The following is a 22150-nucleotide window of genomic DNA, read 5'->3' as shown; positions in this document are numbered from 1 at the left end:
TACTAAGCAGATGCAGCAAAAATCACAGCAAATTTAATTTCTTTCTAATATCTCAAGCTCTTTTGCAAATTAAAGATGCATAGTTCCATCCATTAGGCTTGAGTCACGAAGCCTCTGTCGTAAGGAATGTAATTTATCGGGAAGAGCAAGTGTGGCAGAAGGAGAGGATTGGCCAAAGAAGGGAGATGGAAGCCAGCCAGCCACATAACAAGGTTGATGAATTGGCCATTTCCATTAATGGGACAGAACATTGTATCAAAGTAATTCATTAACAAACCACTCTAATAAATGTAAGGGAATTGAGAAAAAAAAAAAGTAATTTAAGTAAGCACAAAAAAATTAGTTCTTTATATTACAGCAGAAGGTACAATGTCACCCAAAAAAATAATCACAGGATCCAATTTTAAAGAAAATGTACATAATTATTTCTTAATGAGGATCAGACTCTGCAAAAAAGTCATTTACTAACTTTATAGCTTTTTTTTTTTTTTTACAAAATTGATGCCATCAGCTAAACAGAACATGTTGATGTACCTGATAGCGATAATATAATATATATATATATATATATATATATATATACATACACACACATACATACATACATATACACACACACACACACACACCTCTCTCTCCTCAGCATACCTCCCCAACTACCCTGCTATAGCCAGTATATTCCCCCTTTCCTTGTGCACGTCACCATTCTCCAAATATGCAGTAGTCTGATGCTGGTGTGTATGCACAGCATATTCTGCTACAGTCTCTGTTCATCTATATAAGAGTTGGAATAGACTCCTATTCCCTTGTGACATTAACAACAAGACTCTTGTTTTCCAGTTGCAAAAAGAGCCTGGAACAAGATCATGTGACCTAAACAGTGTCATGATGTAATGGCCACAGATCCAGAATATGCTCCAGGAATACACCGTAGACAAAAAGTCTTCAAAGGCTCCACAATGAATATGTTTATTGATTCAAACAGATCAGTATTAAATGACAATTTCCCCAGGATTACAGTGCATATATGCACAGTATTCCTTTCCATTCAGCTGTGTGTCTGCTTCTAGCAAGAGGGAGAAGTTGGGGAAGTGTTAGGCAAGCCAAGAAACGTTTGGTAGTGGTTTGGTTTCACCACAACAGTTATTCCCTTTGGCAAGGCACTGATTTCAAACAGTTAGGACAGGGAACATAAAACTTCTCAGTAAATAAATTGGAACAATTTTCTTTCAATAATATGTTATACAGTATATACACTCAGTGATAATTTATATAGAAAAATATAAAAGGAGAATTGAATATGTACAATAAATAATTGCAGATTGCTTGTTCCGGTTTTGGAAACACTGCCCACTTGCTTTTGGTTATTAATATGTGCACAAGCACCACTTACCTGTATCCCCAGCGGAAGTCTGTGCCAACAGACGAAATGCATCAGGGCATCTGTCTGGGGACACTTACTGCCGGATACCTTCTGGAACTGCTTATTGTGGGAAACCTTCCATGGACAAAGGAAGTACCACTTTTGAAAAAGAAACCACACTTTGGAAAGAATATCAACAGCAAAATTTGTATGAGAAACATTGTTACTATCTACCCTAGCACGCATATACACAATTGAGATTTATAATTGGTTTTTACTACAATTGGGGCACTACGTATGTTCTCTTTGCCATATAATATCCACTTATTAATTCCAGTTCAACAATAGTGACTTGCCACGAATTGGTTTTCTTTGACATGATCAACTTCTGTGGAAAGTAGTGATGCAGACTGACCTATTATAATAAGACACTCATTGACCTCTAACTCTTCCGTAAAGAGGCGTGATGCTATCAGTTCAGGATTGATAATGAAGCGGATCTCCTCCTGGACAAGACCTGCGCTGGTCACTCCACCACCAACAAAGCGGTTGGCAAAATCCACCTGTCCAGGAAAAATAAAAAGTTATCAGCTCAGACGCTCATGTGATAAGCACAAACAACTACTGTGGAGAAACAGTTGTGTCCTCATACAAAGTGGCTTCAGTTGCGCCAAACAGCCCATCTCGCCGTGGCAGGTCCCGGGCGACTTTGTCGAATAGTGTCTTTTTCGCTCAAAATGTGCGTCTTATTTACACAAATAAAACAACTGGAAGCGAGAAAACTACTTTGCTGGATTGTACTGATCAATTTAATGTGCGATATTTGTATATCTGTGTGTGAATGAGTCTGAATCTGTATATGGAGTGCTACGAGTAGCAGTCGTGGCTTTTTCACATGCCAAGTTCCACTGTTCTTCATCTGTGTACTTGCTTAAAACTAATTCCTGTGCGGTTAAAATAGCAGCTCTTTCAGTGGTCTTTTGCCTCGTCTGCGAGGAGGAAGCAAAATGTTAAGATAAAATCGGTACGCTATACCTCTTGGAGCATCTTAGTCATGCCAGGCATCTTAAATCATATGGCGTCTTGAGGCAAGGCGTACGAGGACACATCTGTATAGCTCTCTAGAGCTGGGTACATACCAGATGACGGTACGACCCAGCGATACAGCCACCGATGTAATAAGTCACAGTCATCGTACATACTGCACGATTTGCTGTACTACCAATGTTACATAAAAAGGTAAATATACCGCGTCATTTATTGCATTCTCCCATTTGCCGTGCCATGAAGCAGATTGGGCAATGCAATGAACTACAGCCAGGAGCAACAGATCGGGCATACACACTATACGATGTGCATGATGATATATCAATCCCATCCGTGCAGAAATGATCTATCATACGGTACATAGTATAGTATGCTAACAGCTTGACAGATTTCCTTTTACTAAATTTAATAAACCTAAATTTTATACAATATGTTTTATATTTTTATTTTATGATTTCTATCCAAACAAAATGGTCCACAACAGTACAATTAAAATCTGTGTCTCTCAGAATGAGCTCGGACCTGTGCATTGTTCAGTGCTAGAGAAGGGGCAATAATTAACTTAAACTCGCCCCACAACAGATTTAGGAGGGTGGTTCTTGGTTTTCTTAAAGGCAAATTTTTTTCTTGCTTTATTTGCATCTATGGAATACTTGCACGCCATTTTCCTGGAGTCCCACACTGTGTCTGCACAAGGGCCCTCTCCTCTATTAAAAAGACCCTGGTGAGAAGCCACCCAAATTAAGCAATTCTAGCTACGGTTAAACAGAATCTGTGCACACATTATAACGGATTAGGCAGTTCCTGGTAAATAAAACAATAGATCATACACTTGCCCCAAAAACGCCCATCATTTGACCATCAGATACTGTATGTCACAGACATATCCTATGAAGACACCTCACCCAGGAAGAGCAGAGACAATATTTAGTAATTAAATAGTAATTATATAAATTCGGAAACAATAAAATAATGCTGAGAGAACACACCGAACGTCTTCGATGGAGGAGTTAACTAGTTCTTTACAATAAAAATTTCAGTTTGGACAAAGCATGCAATGGCTGAACATTTACACAATCAACTGCACGTTACAGATTTTGCCACTGAAGAATATAAAATCCCCCAGTTTTACCACCAGGGGGGTGGAGAATTCAATTAGCCATGAATTTCGCTTATCGCGTCTATGAGCATTCCCGTTTTTGTTCAGTCCAATTCCAAAATTTGCGATGCGGCAGTCACGCAAAAATTCTTCCTGGTTTTACCAGAGTTAAGTATAGGTGACTTCATTTCCTTTTGAAAAAACCCCTGAGGGGAGAAAGTAAAACTAGTCAAGGCTTTACAGTGGATTGCTTTCATACTTTCTGCATATCTCCTAATAACGGGACATTACTTCTGTGGCTATTAGTGGCATCCCAGAATTTGGAGAACTGCCCATTACCATCAGCGGCAGAGCTGTCTTTTTATCACTGGAGAAACGACACACCACATGGGAGTCGCAGCATACAGGTAGCCATTTTCTCCACTTATAACCAATCGTACTGCTTTCAGCCATTACACATGGTAGACTGGACATTGCTATATTCACCTCTATTACATGGCTGTGAGTCGCTGGAGCGACGCTAATCCAAGGACAGTGTCACATTTTATTTCCCTGACCTGGATGGGTGCAGCTGGAGCAGTGCCACCATAAGGAGACACCAGAACGTGGATCTATTGTGAGCAACTTAACACATAATAAGCTGGAGCTCTGTGATCCAGAACATGACGCAGGATTGTGCGATAGTCAGGTTGATTCCCGATTTTCTTATGATATGGAATGAACGCATTGTGGTCATACAATATATGCATGAGCTTTTGCATTGGACAGGTGGCTCATTCCACAAATAATCTCGTATGGCGACTATACATCAATATATCGTTTCACATCTAAAGCCTCTTTTCCTGATGTATATGATCTATTCCATATAAGGTATATAGAGGGGACTGAATTTTACACTGGTCTCATTCTATTGAAGCGTCGCATAGACGCATTGTGTAGTTCAATACAGGTTGAGTCTCCCATATCCAAATATTCCGAAATACGGAATATTTTTAGCATGACTGAGATAGTGAAAACTTTGATTTTTGATGGTTTAATGTACACAAACTTTGTTTAAGGCACAAAATTATTAAAAATAAAGTATAAAATGACCTATAGGCTGTTTGTATAAGGTGTATATGACATATAAATGAATTTCATGTATCTACACAAACTTTGGTTGAGCCACAAAATTATTGAAAATATTGTATAAAATGACCTGCTGGCTGTGTGTATAAGGTGTATATGAATCATAAATGCATTCTGTGGTTAGATTTGGGCCCTATACCCAAGACATTTCAATATGGTATGCAATTATTCCAAACAACGGAATATTCCGATATCCAAAATACCCCTGGTCCCAAGCATTTTGGATATGGGAGACTCAACCTGTAATAGCAACATTGTGTTAGTTCTTTTTTGCAACAGGTCATATTGATTAGAGGCACATTTATATTGTGTATTAATGCTTAATGTATGTATGTGTTTTTAGTTTGAACTGCAGTTCTCTTATACATGTTTAACCAATATATGTTGAATACATTTTTATAATTATACAGTCTTGGGTTATTTTGTATTGGAACTAGCACAGACACCTCTTTTACATTTTGTGGTTTTTTGTGAGGGTTTGTGCAAGATCCCTCAGGTGTCAGCAGCTGGTTCCCATACTGGACAACATTTGAATTACAGTGCACCATCTTTCCTTTTCTTTAAGTATAGGTGAAACTGAGGAAATCTGCCTGTACCCCCAAAAAAGGCAAAGTTATATACAATAGGATAATAATATAGAAGTGTATTAGTGGCCCTAATGAAAGTATTTGGGGTTATTAAATTGTGTCACATAGCTGTTTTATGCATATTTCTAAAATAGTCAAATAATAATGATAGAAAGCAATTGTTTGTTTGTTTTTTTTGGCAAAATAAATATTCTTTTTCAATTGGGGGTGCATAAAACTGCCTATAAGTATATATTTGTCTCATTTAATGACACTTTATATGCGTCTTATTCGCACAGCGGTGTGGATAGAATGCACAAGCAGCTTCTGCTGATTATAATGATATGTTGCATGCCTATGTGTAACTGCGGGTGTATCTGCTAGCAAAACGCTACGTTACAGTGTCACAGCCGCTGATACTATAACGTAGCATTTAGCATGCACATACACCCGCAGTTACACCCAGAACACAGGCATGCTGCATATCATTTTAAGACGCATTTGAAGGTAAAAGATTGCACGAAGAGACGCTCGGCGCTACCAAGTCACACTGAACTCACCCGTTATGTGTAAAGCGACTTGTAGCACAGGGAGGATAGATTTATGTGGCCACATCTGCACACCTCTAAAAATACGCATTTGAAGCTAGAAGACTGCACGAAAAGACACTCTGTGCTACCAAATCACACGGAACGCGCGTGTTTTGTGTAACGAGACTTGTAGCACAGGAAGGATATATGTTGACACATCTGAACACCTCTAACACCCACCTGCAATCTTAAAAACACCGGTCCCATACATATAGCACCCCCCCATATGCCTTTCCCACATCAATTAACCCATTTTCCTGCAATTTGCACTTTTTCACCCCCCCCCAAAAAAATTACATGTCATTATTAGCCAAATTAAGCTAATTAAAAAATAATTTTTGCCCAATTAGTCATTAAGGAGGATGTCCTAGTGATTCTGAACCAGGTCCTGACATTTTTACCTAGAAATAGGGATTTTTCCGCAACTTTTCACCTGCTCAGGAGGTTGTGAAAACGAAGTTGTGAAAACTGCATGTCAAAATTTGTACCCGCGGAAATAGGATTGCGCGATAAGTATAAAATGCACGATTAGACGTTTTTCACGAAAAACCAGCTTATTGCGGCTAATTGAATTCCGCACTAGATATCCAAATAGCAAATGCCAAGGATTGAGGAAACCTAAAAAAGATCATGCCTCAAATTCAGTGGAGATTGCACAGGATCAAATAAACCAGCAACTGCACTACTGCAACTGGATGATGTAAAACCGAAGCCTTTTTATAGAAGGCCAAAACTTCACAAGGGAACTTAACAGCTAAACATTTACATTAGTTAACAATATAAAAGAGTACAAAAAAAAAAAGTGAGAAACAGAAAGCTCTTCATCTAACCGACAGCAATGTCTTTAGATTTCCTATCACACTTCCATGCCCTAATAAACACAGTTTGCAAAGACAGATCTATCAATCTCACATCAACAACCAAACCTATTGGCCTTTAGCTGTCCATGCCATATGATTCCGTGTCATTTATAAGAAAAGGATCACTGGCCTACAACACACGGTGGGATAAAAAGTCCCAGGGACCACTTTGCCTCTGTCAAAACACTCGGAATGGGAATTTATTATTCTCTGCTGACGTACAAGGCATTACTAAATCACAGCAGCTAAGGGAACGCATCAAATGCATAGATAGCTGCCAAGAATTTCAGAATGTGAATGTGTGGTGGGCAGAAGGAAAATCCAAATAAGAAAACCTAATGCTGTAACACAGTGCAGGGAAACCATCAGTATGAATACTGGGTTCATGGAAGTGAAAGAACACGTTTTAAAGAGTGAGTAGAAAAAAGAGAAAAAGAAAAAAGTTAAATAAAATGAGCCACGAGTTACCAATCATTTGCCACCCTCTCAGGCATAGAGCCCCCTATCTTTATTTAACCTGCTGCAGAAACATCAGAAAGGGATCTAGAACACGGTCACGGAAACCCCAGTACTCACCTGTAACATTCCATGTCCATTACCTTCAATCGAACCTTCACACGTAATGTGGAGCTTGTTAAGCTTCTTGGGTGATCTGAACAAATGTAATATGACATATGTATATGCAACATTTGCAGAGACAACTAGCAAAAATTATTACTTTTAACCAAAAAAAGTTCTGAAAAAACCGTAAAATAACAAATAACACACAAGTAAAGAGTCACTGCTGTTGAGTGATAATCAGAGGGAAGGTATATGCCCAACCTCGTCAGAGACGGGATCAGATGAGGCAGTCGGCATTGGCAAGTCCATACACACTTGCCGATGCGTGCAGTGATGGCGATGCATTGCCCTCACTGACTATATCGCCCTACGGACCAGCATGCAGGGCTGTCTGAGGATATCACAGACGACGCACGGGAGTGCACATAGTCAGCGACATAGTGGGTACACATTAGAGGATGTGCCCGATAGGTCACTCTGATCCACCGGATGGACAACGGATCGTCTAGTGTGTACCCGGATTTACACTCAAATGATCTTTAACTGTCATCAAGTACAATCACTGAGCTGAGCACTGCTAAATAATCAAATCAAGAGGGGACTGCGAGGGGTAGTGAGGGAAAGGATGGATTATTTTATGCTGCAATCTTGTATACTTTAGGCACTGAGCTCCAAACTGTTAAAAATACCAAAGTATTCTGGAAGACCTATTCCATACCTGTATTAAATACATAAAACTGAAATTATACTGTAGTTGGGGATGTGCAATATTAGAAATAAAAATCTTGCAGCCAAGAGTAAATTCTGTTTATTACTCTCTTTTTCTTGATGCAAAGTGAAGATAATATTCTTTAAAATACTACTACTTCATAATCATAAATAAATTCCAGAATGTCAAATAGAACATTGAAGTGGATCTAACTCTAGAAACTACTGTGGGAATTGAGACAATAAGAAAACAAACTGATAAAGTGAATCAGCATAGGAACAATTACATCTCTGCTCACTGAGTAGGTGTTCTTGCATCACCAAATACAAGGATATATTACTGTGCCTGTAGTGTTTTTTGCTGCAAGTATTTCTATAGCAGTGAGAAATATATACTATGCACACTCAGTCTAGAGAAAATGCTTTCATTAAATATTTGCATATATTCAAGGTGATTGCTAATATACTTCTAATACCGCTATTCTTTAGGAAAGACAAAAGGTTCCTATTGATGCATTAATAGCATCAAAACACAGTTTTCAGAAATATTTTCTCCAAATATTATACACATTACTTGAACATCTAAGCTGTTCACAAAGTATAAATACAGTACTTGGGGGGAGATGTACTAAGCCTTGGAGAGAGAGAAGAAAAAAAAAAAGGAAACCATACTAATCTCTTAACTGTCACTTTACAGGCTGTGTTTGAAAAATGACAGGAGCCAATTGGTTGGTACTTTGGGGTCTATGTACTGAGCCTTGGAGAGAGAAAGTACCAACCAATCAGCTCTAAAATGTCACTTTACAGGCAGGGTTTAAAAATTGACAGGAGCCGATTGGTTGGTACTTTATCTCTCTCCAAGGCTTAGCACATAGACCGCTTTATCTCTCTCCATTTTATCTACCCCTCTATCTATTAAACAAAATATAGGGGATATGTATTCTGCACTGTAAATTCTAAAGATACTGAAAGTCACCAAGGTTACGGGGCCGGATGCTCTTACACTCACATTGGCACTCAGAGTTGGCTTCTAATATCCTTGTAAGGCTTAAATAAATAAAATGTAAAATATTTTATGTATTTAATGCTTTTAGGTGTATTTTGCAAAAACAAAGACCTATCAAAGGTTCTTCGGTAGAAAAACAGTTTACATGGTTAGTATTCGGATAAAATCGCAGCTCATTACATTTTCCCATCAGGAGGCTGTGCAGTAAGATGATTAACTAAAGGAATACATTTGTAAGCTATGAGGTCTGATCTCACAACTTGATTATAGGGTTATTTTGCAAAAGAAGGATATTATGATCAAATACATTGTAGCTTATATGTCTAATATAGTAGTAAATAAAATATGTTTTTGTGTTTGTATTTAAGATCTAATATGAAAATCACATTTGCAGATCTTGACAATAATTGTAATAGGTAGTTCCTTGAAATCCGGATAAAATCTAAATTCAGTAATCCATAGGCGCTTCAATGTATAGTGTACTGCCAGACTAAATTCATCACAAGTAACTAATGTAAAAATGTAAAATATTTTATTGAATTAACAATGACAAAAGTAGCCAGTACTCAAAGTATGTTGAGTAATGGACTTTTTGAACTACCTCGATTAGAATAGATCTAGATTGGAATCTTAACAACGTAACCAGACAAACATCTGGTATTTCCGTAAAATACTTGGGAAAATGGTAATGACATTGTTATCAAAGTTTCCTGTCTATTCTCATAACACATTATGCTTTTTACAGATATTAAATGTTTTATAGTATGCTATATAGGCTTACAGATAAAAGAGATATGCGATGGTATGGAAGCTTGCAGCAGTGTTTAAACAATATTGTGATGGGGAGGGGAAAATGGGGCGAGAAAAGTTCAATCCATCTCAGATTGTGGTGAAAAAAAAAACATGACAAGCTTTGTGGTTTCTCCCACTTGAAATTAGATTTTTTATTGTTTTAAGCAATGTGACCCCACTGAGTCTAGCCAAACTATCCAGAGATTTAATTATTTAGCTATTGGCTTAGAGACGTCAACATTAATGGGCTCAACAAAGGGTAAACTAAACCACCCCATGACTGGTCATGAGGAAACCTGTTCTGGACATGTGCAGAACGGATTTCTTCCTCCTGATCCAGCCCCCCAGCAGGGATGTACCGGTCTGTGACCGCCGACATCACTGCTGGAATCGTACTTCAGGACGCTGTGTAAACGGCACTCTGGGGCGCATGCAGTGAAATTGAAGTGCGAGGGGGGCAACATAGTTCCTCTCCGAGAACTAATATGCGTATCTCTGCAAGTGCAGAGATCAGTTGCAACAGGGGGGGGGAATTGATGATAAACTCCCCTGCCTCATAATAAAATGAGGGGTTGGGGCTATGACACGGGGAGAGGGTCGATATTGGGAGGCACATCTTTTGACACTGGGGCAGGTATGTCCCACAAAAAGTTTTTTTGTGATGGGGGTGGTGAATAAATTATAAATACACAATTGCATATACAGTGATATATGGGGGGGGGTCACTACTACAGTGGGGGCCCATTGAAACTGGGGGTGGGGGCTCTGTCACTTGGATCCATTACCACTAGAGGGGTGATAATGTGGGGGGAGAATTTACAATAGGGGCCTACGGACATAATTATTTATTTAAATAAAATAAATATATTTTTAAAAATACATTCTAAACTTAAATTACCGTTTGTTAACAAAAAAAAATAAATTCTGACAGGTTTTTTGGGAAAACATGAATCAGTTAAGTAGTTATAGTACTCTACAGATGGGAATGGGAAAGACTGAGATGTAATTACTTTAGTCAATGCACGCTGCTTGCCATGATGACAGTCCTCCAAAAATTTCAACTGAGGATAGTGAACTGAACACACGGGAATATAAAAGGAAACCTACTTACTTCTCCCACTCAGGAAAATGATTAAGGCTTTGCCTTGTGAATGTCACCAAACCCGAAGGCACTGAAAGAAAATAGCACATGTAAATAATCAATGAATTGCTTGGTAAAACTTCTCAGGTTGAACAGTCAAACTCACCTTTTTCTGTGACTCTCCGAAAGTAACAGAATAACGTTTTCAGCTTTTCTGCTTTCTTTGGACTTTTTCCTTCAAACAACCTGAAATGCAAAAGTTTGAGTCTTAAATGTGCTAAATAAAAAAGTTACAGTTGCACTAGTATAAACATATTATTCTGTTAATATCTTTTGGATCTTATTACCCACGGTTACATAAGAAAATCCTTACCATGAGAACAAAAGCTATAATATCAAACCCCACATAAACGTGTATTGCAGAGAGTGTGCACACTGACTTACTGACAGCAGACTGCACATACACAATAGGGAGAACATCAATTGTCAAATGAAAGCTTTTTGTGCATTGCATTCTCTGTAATGTCTGCCTTTTAGGACCTGCAGGCCATTGGTAGGGTACAATCCAAACCACACAGTATGCATCTCTTGTAATAACATGTACACAACATTATGTGTTTAAGCTTAAAGCAAGATTAACCCAATCCATTAATGGTGACTTACATTAGAGCAAGGGTTTGCCCCAGGATTCTAGTAGGGAATAAAAGCATCTTCGGAGTACAAACATAGTACCATAAAAACCAATGTCTTAACAATGGTTTCAAACAACAGCATAGAAAATCACCTTGGGCTACATGTTTCAAAGATTGTGATCAATTTATTATTTCACAACAATCTTGAGTCATGCTGGATAGCCCATGTGCCCACAGTTTGATTGCCTGGATGGTTAAATGAAAAGGGAAAATAATAAAAAGTAAAACAATAAAAGTCTATACCCTCAGTGAAACATTACTGAATGCATAAGGAATAAAATGGTCTGTGTGACCTTCATAGGATTTGCACTTTCGGTCATGCGCAGGACAGGCAAATAAAAGCTGTATGAGATAAAAATGATAATTTTACGTGGTTGAGTGACATTACTAACAAAACTATTCACAAGTAAACAGTGACTGTTCCTCGTATATGTATAAAAAGACAATTCTCAGCTCTTTGTGGGCTTGCTTGCATATACTTTGTCGAGAAGGGGAAATCAGTAGTTTTGCGTGGCCAGAGAACGGTGGGCTGGTCAGAAGGCTTAGGAAAAAAATAACTTTGTGCTGTGGGTAAACAGGAGGAGAATAGATCAAGACAGTTGGTCATATCATTGAGAACACAATTTATCTCTGAATGGAAATGCGTAGCCAAAACCAAACTTCAAGCTGTTGCTTTTCCCTTGTGATGTGATTATCCTGGAGAGGAAGAACTATAGGCATTCTAATCAACAAAGTCTATTAGCAATTATTATTATTAGCAGTCATTGCTTAGACAGCTATTATCATTTAATGTGGACTGGACCTCAATTTAAGGCCATCAATGGAGAATAGGCATATTTTTCTGGGTATTTGTTATCAATGTCCCTATTTGACTACCACTAGTTTTTCAATTCAGCTTTTACAAAGAGAAAAAAACAACAACAAAAACCTTTACACTACAGACATTAGGGGCCAATGTTCCTTACATCTGGAACTTAAATATATGTGAATAGCAAATTCATACCTCAAATTATTTGAATATTAATCTTTAAAAAAAAAAAACTAATAGAGAAGTAGTGATCACATTTCCCAGTAGGCTATTAAAACAACACAAATGTATACAGGGAAAACATTATATCCAGGAATTATGGGGCATAAATGCAAATGATAATATTGCATGTTGGTGGCTTAAACAAAACATGCAAAGACAAAAGGTGTAAATTCATCATTCTGACACACAAATGTTTAACCTCATCAATGCTAGATTTTAACTTTAGTAATAACTTAAGAGCGCCTAGAACATTTAAACGGTTGGTCAAATTTTTTTATTTTTTTTTCAAATGTTCCTATAGGATTTCACCAAGGAGATTATTTTCCCATGTAATCAGGTACAGTGTTCACCAAGTAAAGTACTTTTGTGCTTTCCTGTTGAACTAGGCTCAACCGGCAAATTTTACACGTTCCTGTGAGCAATGAAATTTTTTTACACAAACATGTCCGAGGTGGTCTTATTTGGAAAGAAAGCAAAAAAATAGAAATAAAATTATTAAACACACACACAATATATATATATATATATATATATATATATATATATATATATATATACACACACACATATATACATACACACAAATTCTCTCTCTCTCACACACGCTGTATATATTATATATACACACACTAATTCTCTCTCATATATAACAATGGTGGTGCTTCAATTTGTCTGTTTACTTAATGTTTATAGAAGGCTAAATGGTAATAATTACTGGAGGCTTTGCTCATATACGAAGTGGATTCCAACAGAACAGAATTTTACATATGTAATTTTATACCCCCCCAGAAAGTAGTTAGCAAGCGCATTAAAAATCTGCCCCTGCACTCCAGTTGTGCACGCGTTTAAAATTCAAATGCTGTCTATGCAAAGGTTTTATAGCATTTCAACACAAAATAAAAAATACCCTGCGACACCATCTTTGTGTCTCACAGAGTACGGTCATTAGATTGATGTGTTTTAGGCGAACTACAAATCACTGCACCAATTGAGAGCATATGTTGGGGTGCAGCGTTTGAAATGCACTTGTTCTATTTCAGTACGTTTGACACGTTTCAAAATAGTTGGAAACTATACATTAGTTTCTAAACCGCATGTCAAATGAAATTAGGAATGTAGCCTTAAGTTATCTATTTACTGTTAGTTTTATTATATTGGCAGCATATACTCCCCCCTCCCAACCCCTGACAATTAGACAACTTGCGCACACATCTGCTCAGCTGGAGTTGTGAATGAAGAAATTCAAATGTTCAGAATATTTCCAATTAAGGGACATTGATAAATAAATTTAGCGGCAAGGAAAGGCTTTTTCAGAAATTAAGTCACTGACAAATTACTTGCAGGGAAGATTTTTCCTCCAGTGAGTCAGATCTCTCTCATATTTATTTCTTTGTTTTGTAAGAGCATCTGTCAAACTGCCACGTACGTACCCATGCTATAATTTAGCAGGGAGACAGATGCAGGCATCCCAACTGCCAGCCAAGGAAGAGACTGTTTATCCTCTGTATTCCATCTTTCAGGGGATCAATGCTAATCAAATCAGAGATCTTTTAATAGACATTTAGGCATGCAGAATTCTGTAGTACAGACAGAACAAAAGGTTTAGAAGCCATAAAGTTAAACTCAATATATAAACACAGCCTGTGTTTGGATTCTGATAGTGGGATAACCCTTTCACTGACAAGCTCTGCAATAAGAATCAAGATGCTCCTTAGCTCTATTTATCCTACCACTTCTGAATTGTGCTAGGCACTTATGTGGAAAGCGAAGTAACCTGCTGCACACATGGTCGTCCTGTTCATGGATCCAGGGTTACTGGAAAGAAGTCCACAATCCTATGGTATTAGAGTGGTCGATGATATTCAAATGCCAAGCTTTCCACTTTACTCTTTAAGCTGGGTACACACTTGGCGATATATTGTTCTATCAACGAACAATATATTGCGAGTGCACAGCAGATGCCGATATATCTGAAAGATCTGCACGAGTGTACAGGCAACCCGCTGACCATCCTTACACTGGCTGCAGGGATCGCCGACACGGACATCACAAGTGGCAAATTCAAAAGCCCGCCCAGGTCTGATGTCAGCCCAGATACATTGAGCAGCTGATTGAAAAGTGTATATAGCTTACCAATCGGCCACTCAGACGGTGGGTTATTATACGGACAGATCCATCATCCTAGGGTGTACCCTCCATTACTCTCTCACCTAAACCCTCATGTCTCACATTCGACAAAAATTGATTAAACAAACTAGAAACCAACCTCACCTCCTACTCTATTTACATAGTAATATCGATAGTGAGTCCGCACAAGTGAAAATAGAGTGAGATGTCCAACAGAAAATATTACTCTCAAGAACCAACGTAATGGTCTATGAAATCTAGATGACACCATGTTGGTGGTGCTCCCATAGAATTTATGTTATACACATGACTAATTTGCATAGAGGCAAATAAAAGACAAACCATTTTTTGGGGCACTCAAACAAAATATTATTAATGAATGTGAACAGACACAAAGCTTTTAATAAAGAACCCAATCATAAAATGAGTGATGAAAATACACTCTATAGAAAAATTACATGATTATGTGATTTGACATCTTTATCTTGTTAATTTTCTATAGAGTGTACTCTATTACATCTCTGACCTCATCTCCCTTCACACTCCCATCCGCCCTCTTCGCTCAAATAATGCACGCCGCCTCTCCTGCAAACTGATTACTTCCTCACACTCCCGTCTCCAATATTTTGCCCGTGCTGCTCCCTACCTCTGGAACTCTCTCCCACTACTTCACCAAGGCCTTCCAGCTCTCATCCTAACCTGCTGCCACATGCTCCTTCCTCCCTGCCTACCCGATTTGTGTCACGTCTGTTTGTCTGCACCTCCCAATTAGAATGTAAACGCTCACGAGCAGGGCCCTCTACCCTCTTGTGCTTTTCCTTGCTTAAACCTTCATCAATTGGTTGTTTATTCCCTGTTGCTTGAGTGTTATGATAGCCCCCTGGACCATCCATGTTGAGGCCGAGCTCCCCATAGCTACTAGCTTCTCCATTCTTGATATCCCACCTTTCCATTGGTTAAAGCCTGCATCAACTGGCCTCCTCTCCTCCCTTCTCTCTCTTTCTTGCTATAATACTTCTCAGTCACTTTAACTGCCTACACTTTTGGTTTCTGTAAATGTACTGACCATGTTTTGTTTGTTACCAAGTTTCTCATGTTCATACAATAAAACGTTAAAGTTTAAAAATCAAACACACCAAAAATAATCAAAATGCTCTATAGCTGGGTACACTCCTTATGACGGGGCAACCCAGTGATGCGATTTAATAATACATTGCGTAGCCGTACACACTACATGGTCCAGCATACGACTGCGCAATGTATTGTTACATGCTGCATGTAACAGCACCGTGTTGCCCGTGAAATTGTGCAGCACATCAGATGGGACAATTCGATGAACAATGGCCTGAGAACGACGGATTGGGCATACGTACTATACGATGTGTAAAATATATTGTTTCCCATCAGTGACAAAACGATATATCGGACTATATATCGTATATTGGGTACCAGACCAGCACTATATTTAAAAAAAAATAAATAAAAAATAAAAATCGAAATATTTATATTTAATATAATAATTAACATTTAAAAATGTTTTTGAATTTTACAGTATTAGTAAATAAAGGGGGGGGGAAGGAATCGGCATTCAATATTTGAAGATGCTCATGGGATACCTGTTGCATATTTACAGGTCATTAGTGGGTACAGTATTTAATAGTGTTTTGCAAACGATCAGGCTACACTTGCAAACTATTTACAGGAAGACAAAAACTCAGTTAGTGCTAAAACATTCAGTGATATGCAGACAAATATGCTCTATGAAACAAATTATAAACATCCTGCTGTCAATTAAGGATACTCTCCCCTATATTATTTCCCTCAGTCTCCCTCTGGTCATTACCAAAGAGATGTAGAAGTTGCTTCTCAGATGCCATCAGTGACACTGCAAAATACTGAGAGCAATGCGTAAAACACATGTATGACAGAGCCCTAAAACTGTACAAAAATGTGCAGAATACAGAGAAGGCAAAATACAATTACAAAATATCTTGCTGGCTACTGATTATCCTTCAAAACAGGAAATAAAAAAAATTGTAACCCCCACGGCAAAAATAAGCACATTTGTGAATGCTACTATTACTACGGTTACTACTAGCTGTTTCATATAAATACAGTAGAAGTCATTTAATGGAAGCAGGGCTTGTTCTATAGATACACTGGTTATGCGGCACAGTAGGGTGGGCCACGGCTCCTATGGCTTAGTATAGACAGCTGCTGGGCCGGGTGACATGAAGCATGAAGTCACGTCGCACTGGCAGTGCGCTGTGCAGGGCAATTGGTGCGGAGACCCGGAACTGAAAACTGGGGGCAGCGCCCCTCGGCAGGCCAGGCTCCCAGCCCCAAAGCAAGTGTGAGGTGGGGAGAGGGGACCAGTGCTGTGACGGGAGAGAGAGGCTGGGATGGGAAAAGGCTGCTGTTATGCACATTGTAAGTGCAAAATATTATTAAAAAGTCCTTTAAAAAAAGGTTGATCTGCACTATATATTGTTTTCCCCTGTTCCCATGTGTCCTCCCATGCTGATGCTGTCCTGACAAGTACGAGTGGAGGTGGAACAATTCTGCCAGTCATTTACTAAGGATATTTTACTACAAGGAATATCAAGGAGATCCATATACTAATGTGGACATTACCATTTATATGGTGATTATCTTCCATTTGTTATTTTGAGTGTAAACTTGTATATTGGGAGAGCACTGTTAAGTGATGAATTCACTTAATTGTATTATATGATCTTGGAGTATTGGGTGTTGTACTCTGTTCTGCATCACCCACAGCTGCACTTTTGATTTCATTTAGCACCTGTTTTTGTCATCCTTTATCTCACTTTTTGAATATGATGCCACAAGCTTGGCACACCTATTTTTGGGCAGTTTTGCCTATTGCTCTTTGCAGCACCTCTCAAGCTCCATCAGGTTGGATAGGGAGGCGTCAGTGCACAGCCATTTTCAGATCTCTTCAGAGATGTTCAATTGGTTTCAAGTCTGGGCTCTGGCTGGGCCACTCAAGGACATTCACAGAGTTGTCCTGAAGCCACTCATTTGATATCTTGGCTGTGTGCTTAGGGTCGTTGTCCTGCTGAAGATGAACCGCCACCCCAGTCTGCGGTCATGAGCACTCTGGCGCAGGTTTTCATCCAGGATGTCTCTGTACATTGCTGCATTCATCTTTCCCTCTATCCTGGCTAGTCTCCCAGTTCCTGCCACTGAAAAACATCCCCACAGCATGATGCTGCCACCACCATGCTTCACTGTAGGTATGGTATTGGCCTGGTGATGAGCGGTGCCCGGTTTCCTCCAAACATAACACCTGGCATTCATGCCAAAGAGTACAATCTTTGTCTCTCATGAACTGAGAGTCCTTCAGATGCATTTTGGCAAACTCCAGGCAGGCTGCCATGTGCTTTTTTCCAAAGGAGTGGCTTCTGTCTGGCCACTCTACCATACAGGCCTGATTGGTGGATTGCTGCAGAGATATTTGTCCTTCTGGAAGGTTCTCCTCTCTCCACAGATGAATGTTGTAGCTTTGACAGAGTGACCATCGGGATCTTGGCCATCTCCCTGACTAGAGCCCTTCTCCCCAGATCGCTCAGTGTAGACGGCCGGCCAACTCTAGGAAGAGTCCTGGTGGTTCCAAACTTCTTCCATTTACGGATGATGGAGACCATGTGCTCATTGGGACCTTCAAAGCAGCAGATATTTTTCTGTACCCTTCCCCAGATTTGATGCTCGGGACAATCCCGTCTCGGAGGTCTACATACAATTCCTTGGACTTCAGGCTTGGTTTGTGCTCTGACATGCACTGCCAAGTGTGGGACATTATATAGACAGGCGTATGCCTTTCTAAATCATGTCCAATCAACTGAATTTACCACAGGGGGACTACAATTAAACCGTAAGAACATCTCAAGGATGATCAGTGGAAACAGGATGCACTTGAGTTCAATTTTGAGCTTCATGGCAAAGGCTGTGAATACTTATGTACATGTGATTTCTTAAGGTGCATACACACGTAACGATTTTTTGAACGATTTGTTGTTAACGTTCAAAGAATCATTCAGTTTCTGAGTTATAACGATGAACGATAATCGTTCAAGCGCGCTCCTGTTTGTAGTTTATCGTCCATTTCAGACTGTCCAACATAACGATTTTCATTAAGGGAAGGAACATTTTTCGTTCATCGTTGTAAAAATCGTTCATTACACTTCAAAAAATCGTTCACTTTTTCAAGGGAAAATCTGGACAGAAAATCGTTACAAAATCGTTACGTGTGTATGCACCTTTAGTGTTTTTTTTTAATTAAATTAGCAAAAATCTCAAAAAAACTTTTTACACATTGTCATTATGGGGTATATCGTGTAGAATTTTGAGGACAAAAATGAATTTATTCCATTTTGGAATAAGGCTGTAACATAACAAAATGTGGAAAAAGTGAAGCGTTGTGAATACTTTCCGGATGCACTGTACATAAACTGTTTCTCGGTCAACATCAAGCCGAGTAGACATCCCTTCAGCCCCCAAGAATCTTCTATGGCATTATAAGCTCTGCAACAGTTGGAAAAGCACAGGTTGCCAAAGTAAATTCTTCAATTATTACCTAAAACTAATCACCTAACATAACTATTTAAAGCTTGCAATTACAAACAACCAAAACTACATTTGCTCCAGACTTTTCAGAGCCATATATCAACTTGAGCTCAACAGGTTAATTATAGTCAAGTAGGATGTCACTTACAATTTTTTCTCAATCTCTTCTGTCAATTGAATTTCTACAGTTCACTGGATACTGGGCAAGTATGTAAATTATCCAGTCTCCCTCATCTGCATTGCAGAGCATTTCAGACTTAAAAAACGGTTGATAAAAGAACACTTCCCTCCCTTGGAAAAACAAATACTGTGTGCAATTTTCCAAAAATCCTTCCATAAATTTATATTACTATTAATAAGATCTAATCGAATTTACAAGGTTGTTTTAGGAAGCATTACATTTGGCTGCCTGAGCCACGCCTATAAATCAATTTGACATTTTATTAATGCATTGAACCAGCCCCAGTAACTGTGTGGAATAGCAAAATCTATAACTTGATTACTTTCCTCATGGCCAATACCTAAATGCACAAAATGGTATTAATCCCCACTGCTTGTCTGAAAAAAGTAGAAAATATATAAATATATTGCAGCGACTTTAGTGCTTAAATATGTGGAGTCATTAATAATCAACAATAAACGTATAAAATATAAAAGAGTGTGAAATGTCGTCACTTGCTACAAATAGGAAATTCTAATATACTCTAGTGAACAATATATATTAAATAAGTATACTAAAAAACACTCAGAAATGGATAATGTAATAAAGTGCAAGTGCAGTTGTGCAAAGTGATAATTAGAAGGTAAACCTGTGTACACACAATATTATCACAAGCAAAATGGGTCTCTTATAGTCTAAAACAGGCATGTCAAACATGCGGCCCGAATAAACATTTTCTTCGGCCCCAGAGTGTAGACTCACATATATATATATATATAATATGCGGCACACACACCTGCCACGATCGGAGCACAGAGGCCAGTGTTTACTTTACAGGCTGGCAGCAGTGTTCTCAGAAGCCTCTGATCACTTCAGAGGCCAGCGTTCCCAGTGATGCAGCGCGGGGGTGACATCTGCTGCTCTTGAACTAATTAGATCCAGTCAGCGGCAGGTCTACGCGGGACAGCGTGGACTGGAGCGGTGCCCAGCAGCCGTCGTGAAGAAAGGGAAGTACTGCACAGACAGGTGAGTAGGGCCTGTTCTATACTAGGAGGGAACACAGCATAAGGAGGGATTACTGGGACCTCTGCATAAGGGGCATTACTGGGGGCTCTGCATAAAGGGACATTACTGGGGGCTGTGCATAAGGAGCACTACTAAGGACATTACTGGGGGCTCTGCATAAGGGGCATTACTGGGGGCTCTGCATAAGGGGCACTACTAAGGACATTACTGGGGGCTCTGCATAAGGGGCATTACTGGGGCAACATCATAAGGTACACTTTCTAGGGGCATTACTGGGGCAATGCATAAGGTACACTTTCTAGGGGCATTACTGGGGCATTGCATAAGAGGCATTACTGGGGGCTCTGCATAAGGGGCATTACTGGGGGCTCTGCATAAGGGGCACTACTAAGGACATTACCGGTGGCTCTGCATAATGGGCATTACTGGGGGGCACAACATAAGGGTATTACTGAGGGCACTACTAAGGGAATCATTGGGGTCTGCATAAATGGGCATTACTGGGGTCTCTGCATAAATGGGTATTACTGGGGTCTCTGCATAAAGGGGCATTACTGGGGTCTCTGCATAAAGAGGCATTACTGGGGGCTCTGCATAAAGAGGCATTACTGGGGGAACGACATAAGGGGCATTACTGGGGCAATGCATGAGGTACACTTCTAGGGGCATTACTGGGGCATTGCATAAGAGGCACTACTGCATAAGGGGCAATACTGGGGCACTGCATAATGGGAACTACTAGGGTAACTGCATAAGGGGCATTGCATAATGGGCACAAATTCAGAGGGCATTGCAAAAGGGGCTCTAATACAGGGTGGAATTGCATAAGGGGCACTACTACAGGGGGCACTGCATTGGTTTTTATTAATAATACACCTTTCAAAATTGCATATAAGACTTTTTTTTTTTTTGTTGCGGCCCACACATCGTAGACCTTGAATATTCTGCCCAGTTGGGATTTTGAGCGACATGCCTGGTCTAAAACAATTAGATTACATTCCCTTGTTTTTTGGTAGAGAGACAAGTGGGAATTGATACAATAGATTAACAGTATTATTGGGCTAACAACAATAGTCTATAAATATATCAAAATAACTAAAAAAGCGAGAATAAAAACCTGTATAATATGCAATTGGATTAAAAGAAGCATTTCATAGTTAACATATCCAGTGCAAAGTAGGGCAAAATAGATAAATGGCAAAGTGCCAGGTGCTTATCTTGTTTGTAATTCTTAGGCAAGTTCATGTAGAGCAACGATATGGAGCTCCTTGTTGCTTATTATACATGTGTTTTTATTCTCACTTTTTTAGTTCTTTTAAAAATATTTAAAGACTATTAATTGTTATTAGCCCAATGACACTGTATTCATCTTTTGTATCAAACTGCTACTTGTCTCTTTGGGTTATACCAGGGCCGAAACTAGGATATCCGTCACCCGGTGCAAGGCAGCAATTTTGCGCCCCCTCCCTTCCTGTACCTGGATTTTGTCCTTGCTCCGCCATAAGGCAGTGCACTAGTCAGACGTCCCTGGTATAGTGACTTACATTATGCCACACACCATAATGCCCATTACAGATTATGCCACACACTGTAATGCCTATTACCAAAGTGCCACTTACATATTTCTCCGACACCATTTTATGCCCCACAGTAAGGCTTCTAATTACTTTAAAATTACCTGCTCGTTGCAAGGGGGTTTATGCTCGTTGCCATGGGGGTTTCATGCA

At 39.2% G+C, this 22150-nt stretch overlaps 1 protein-coding gene across 2 annotated transcripts in view; it reads right to left on the bottom strand.

Moving 5' to 3' along the window:
- Nucleotides 1-22150, bottom strand: part of PARG (poly(ADP-ribose) glycohydrolase) — a 174689-nt gene that overhangs the window by 38963 nt on the left and 113576 nt on the right. For both annotated transcript variants that reach the window (XM_088463078.1, XM_088463079.1), the window contains 4 exons: nt 10968-11047; nt 10832-10892; nt 7230-7305; nt 1779-1926 (listed from right to left, as the gene is read on the bottom strand). In XM_088463078.1, the coding sequence (XP_088319204.1) occupies nt 1779-1926; nt 7230-7305; nt 10832-10892; nt 10968-11047 (365 nt within the window). The remainder of the gene's footprint in view (nt 1-1778; nt 1927-7229; nt 7306-10831; nt 10893-10967; nt 11048-22150) is intronic.

This window comes from Taudactylus pleione, unplaced genomic scaffold (genome assembly GCF_031769625.1).
Source record: "Taudactylus pleione unplaced genomic scaffold, aTauple2 ptg001314l, whole genome shotgun sequence".
Classification (NCBI taxonomy): domain Eukaryota; kingdom Metazoa; phylum Chordata; class Amphibia; order Anura; family Myobatrachidae; genus Taudactylus; species Taudactylus pleione.
The sequence above is the reverse complement of the archived record's forward strand: the minus strand, read 5'-3'. Positions and strand labels throughout refer to the sequence as shown.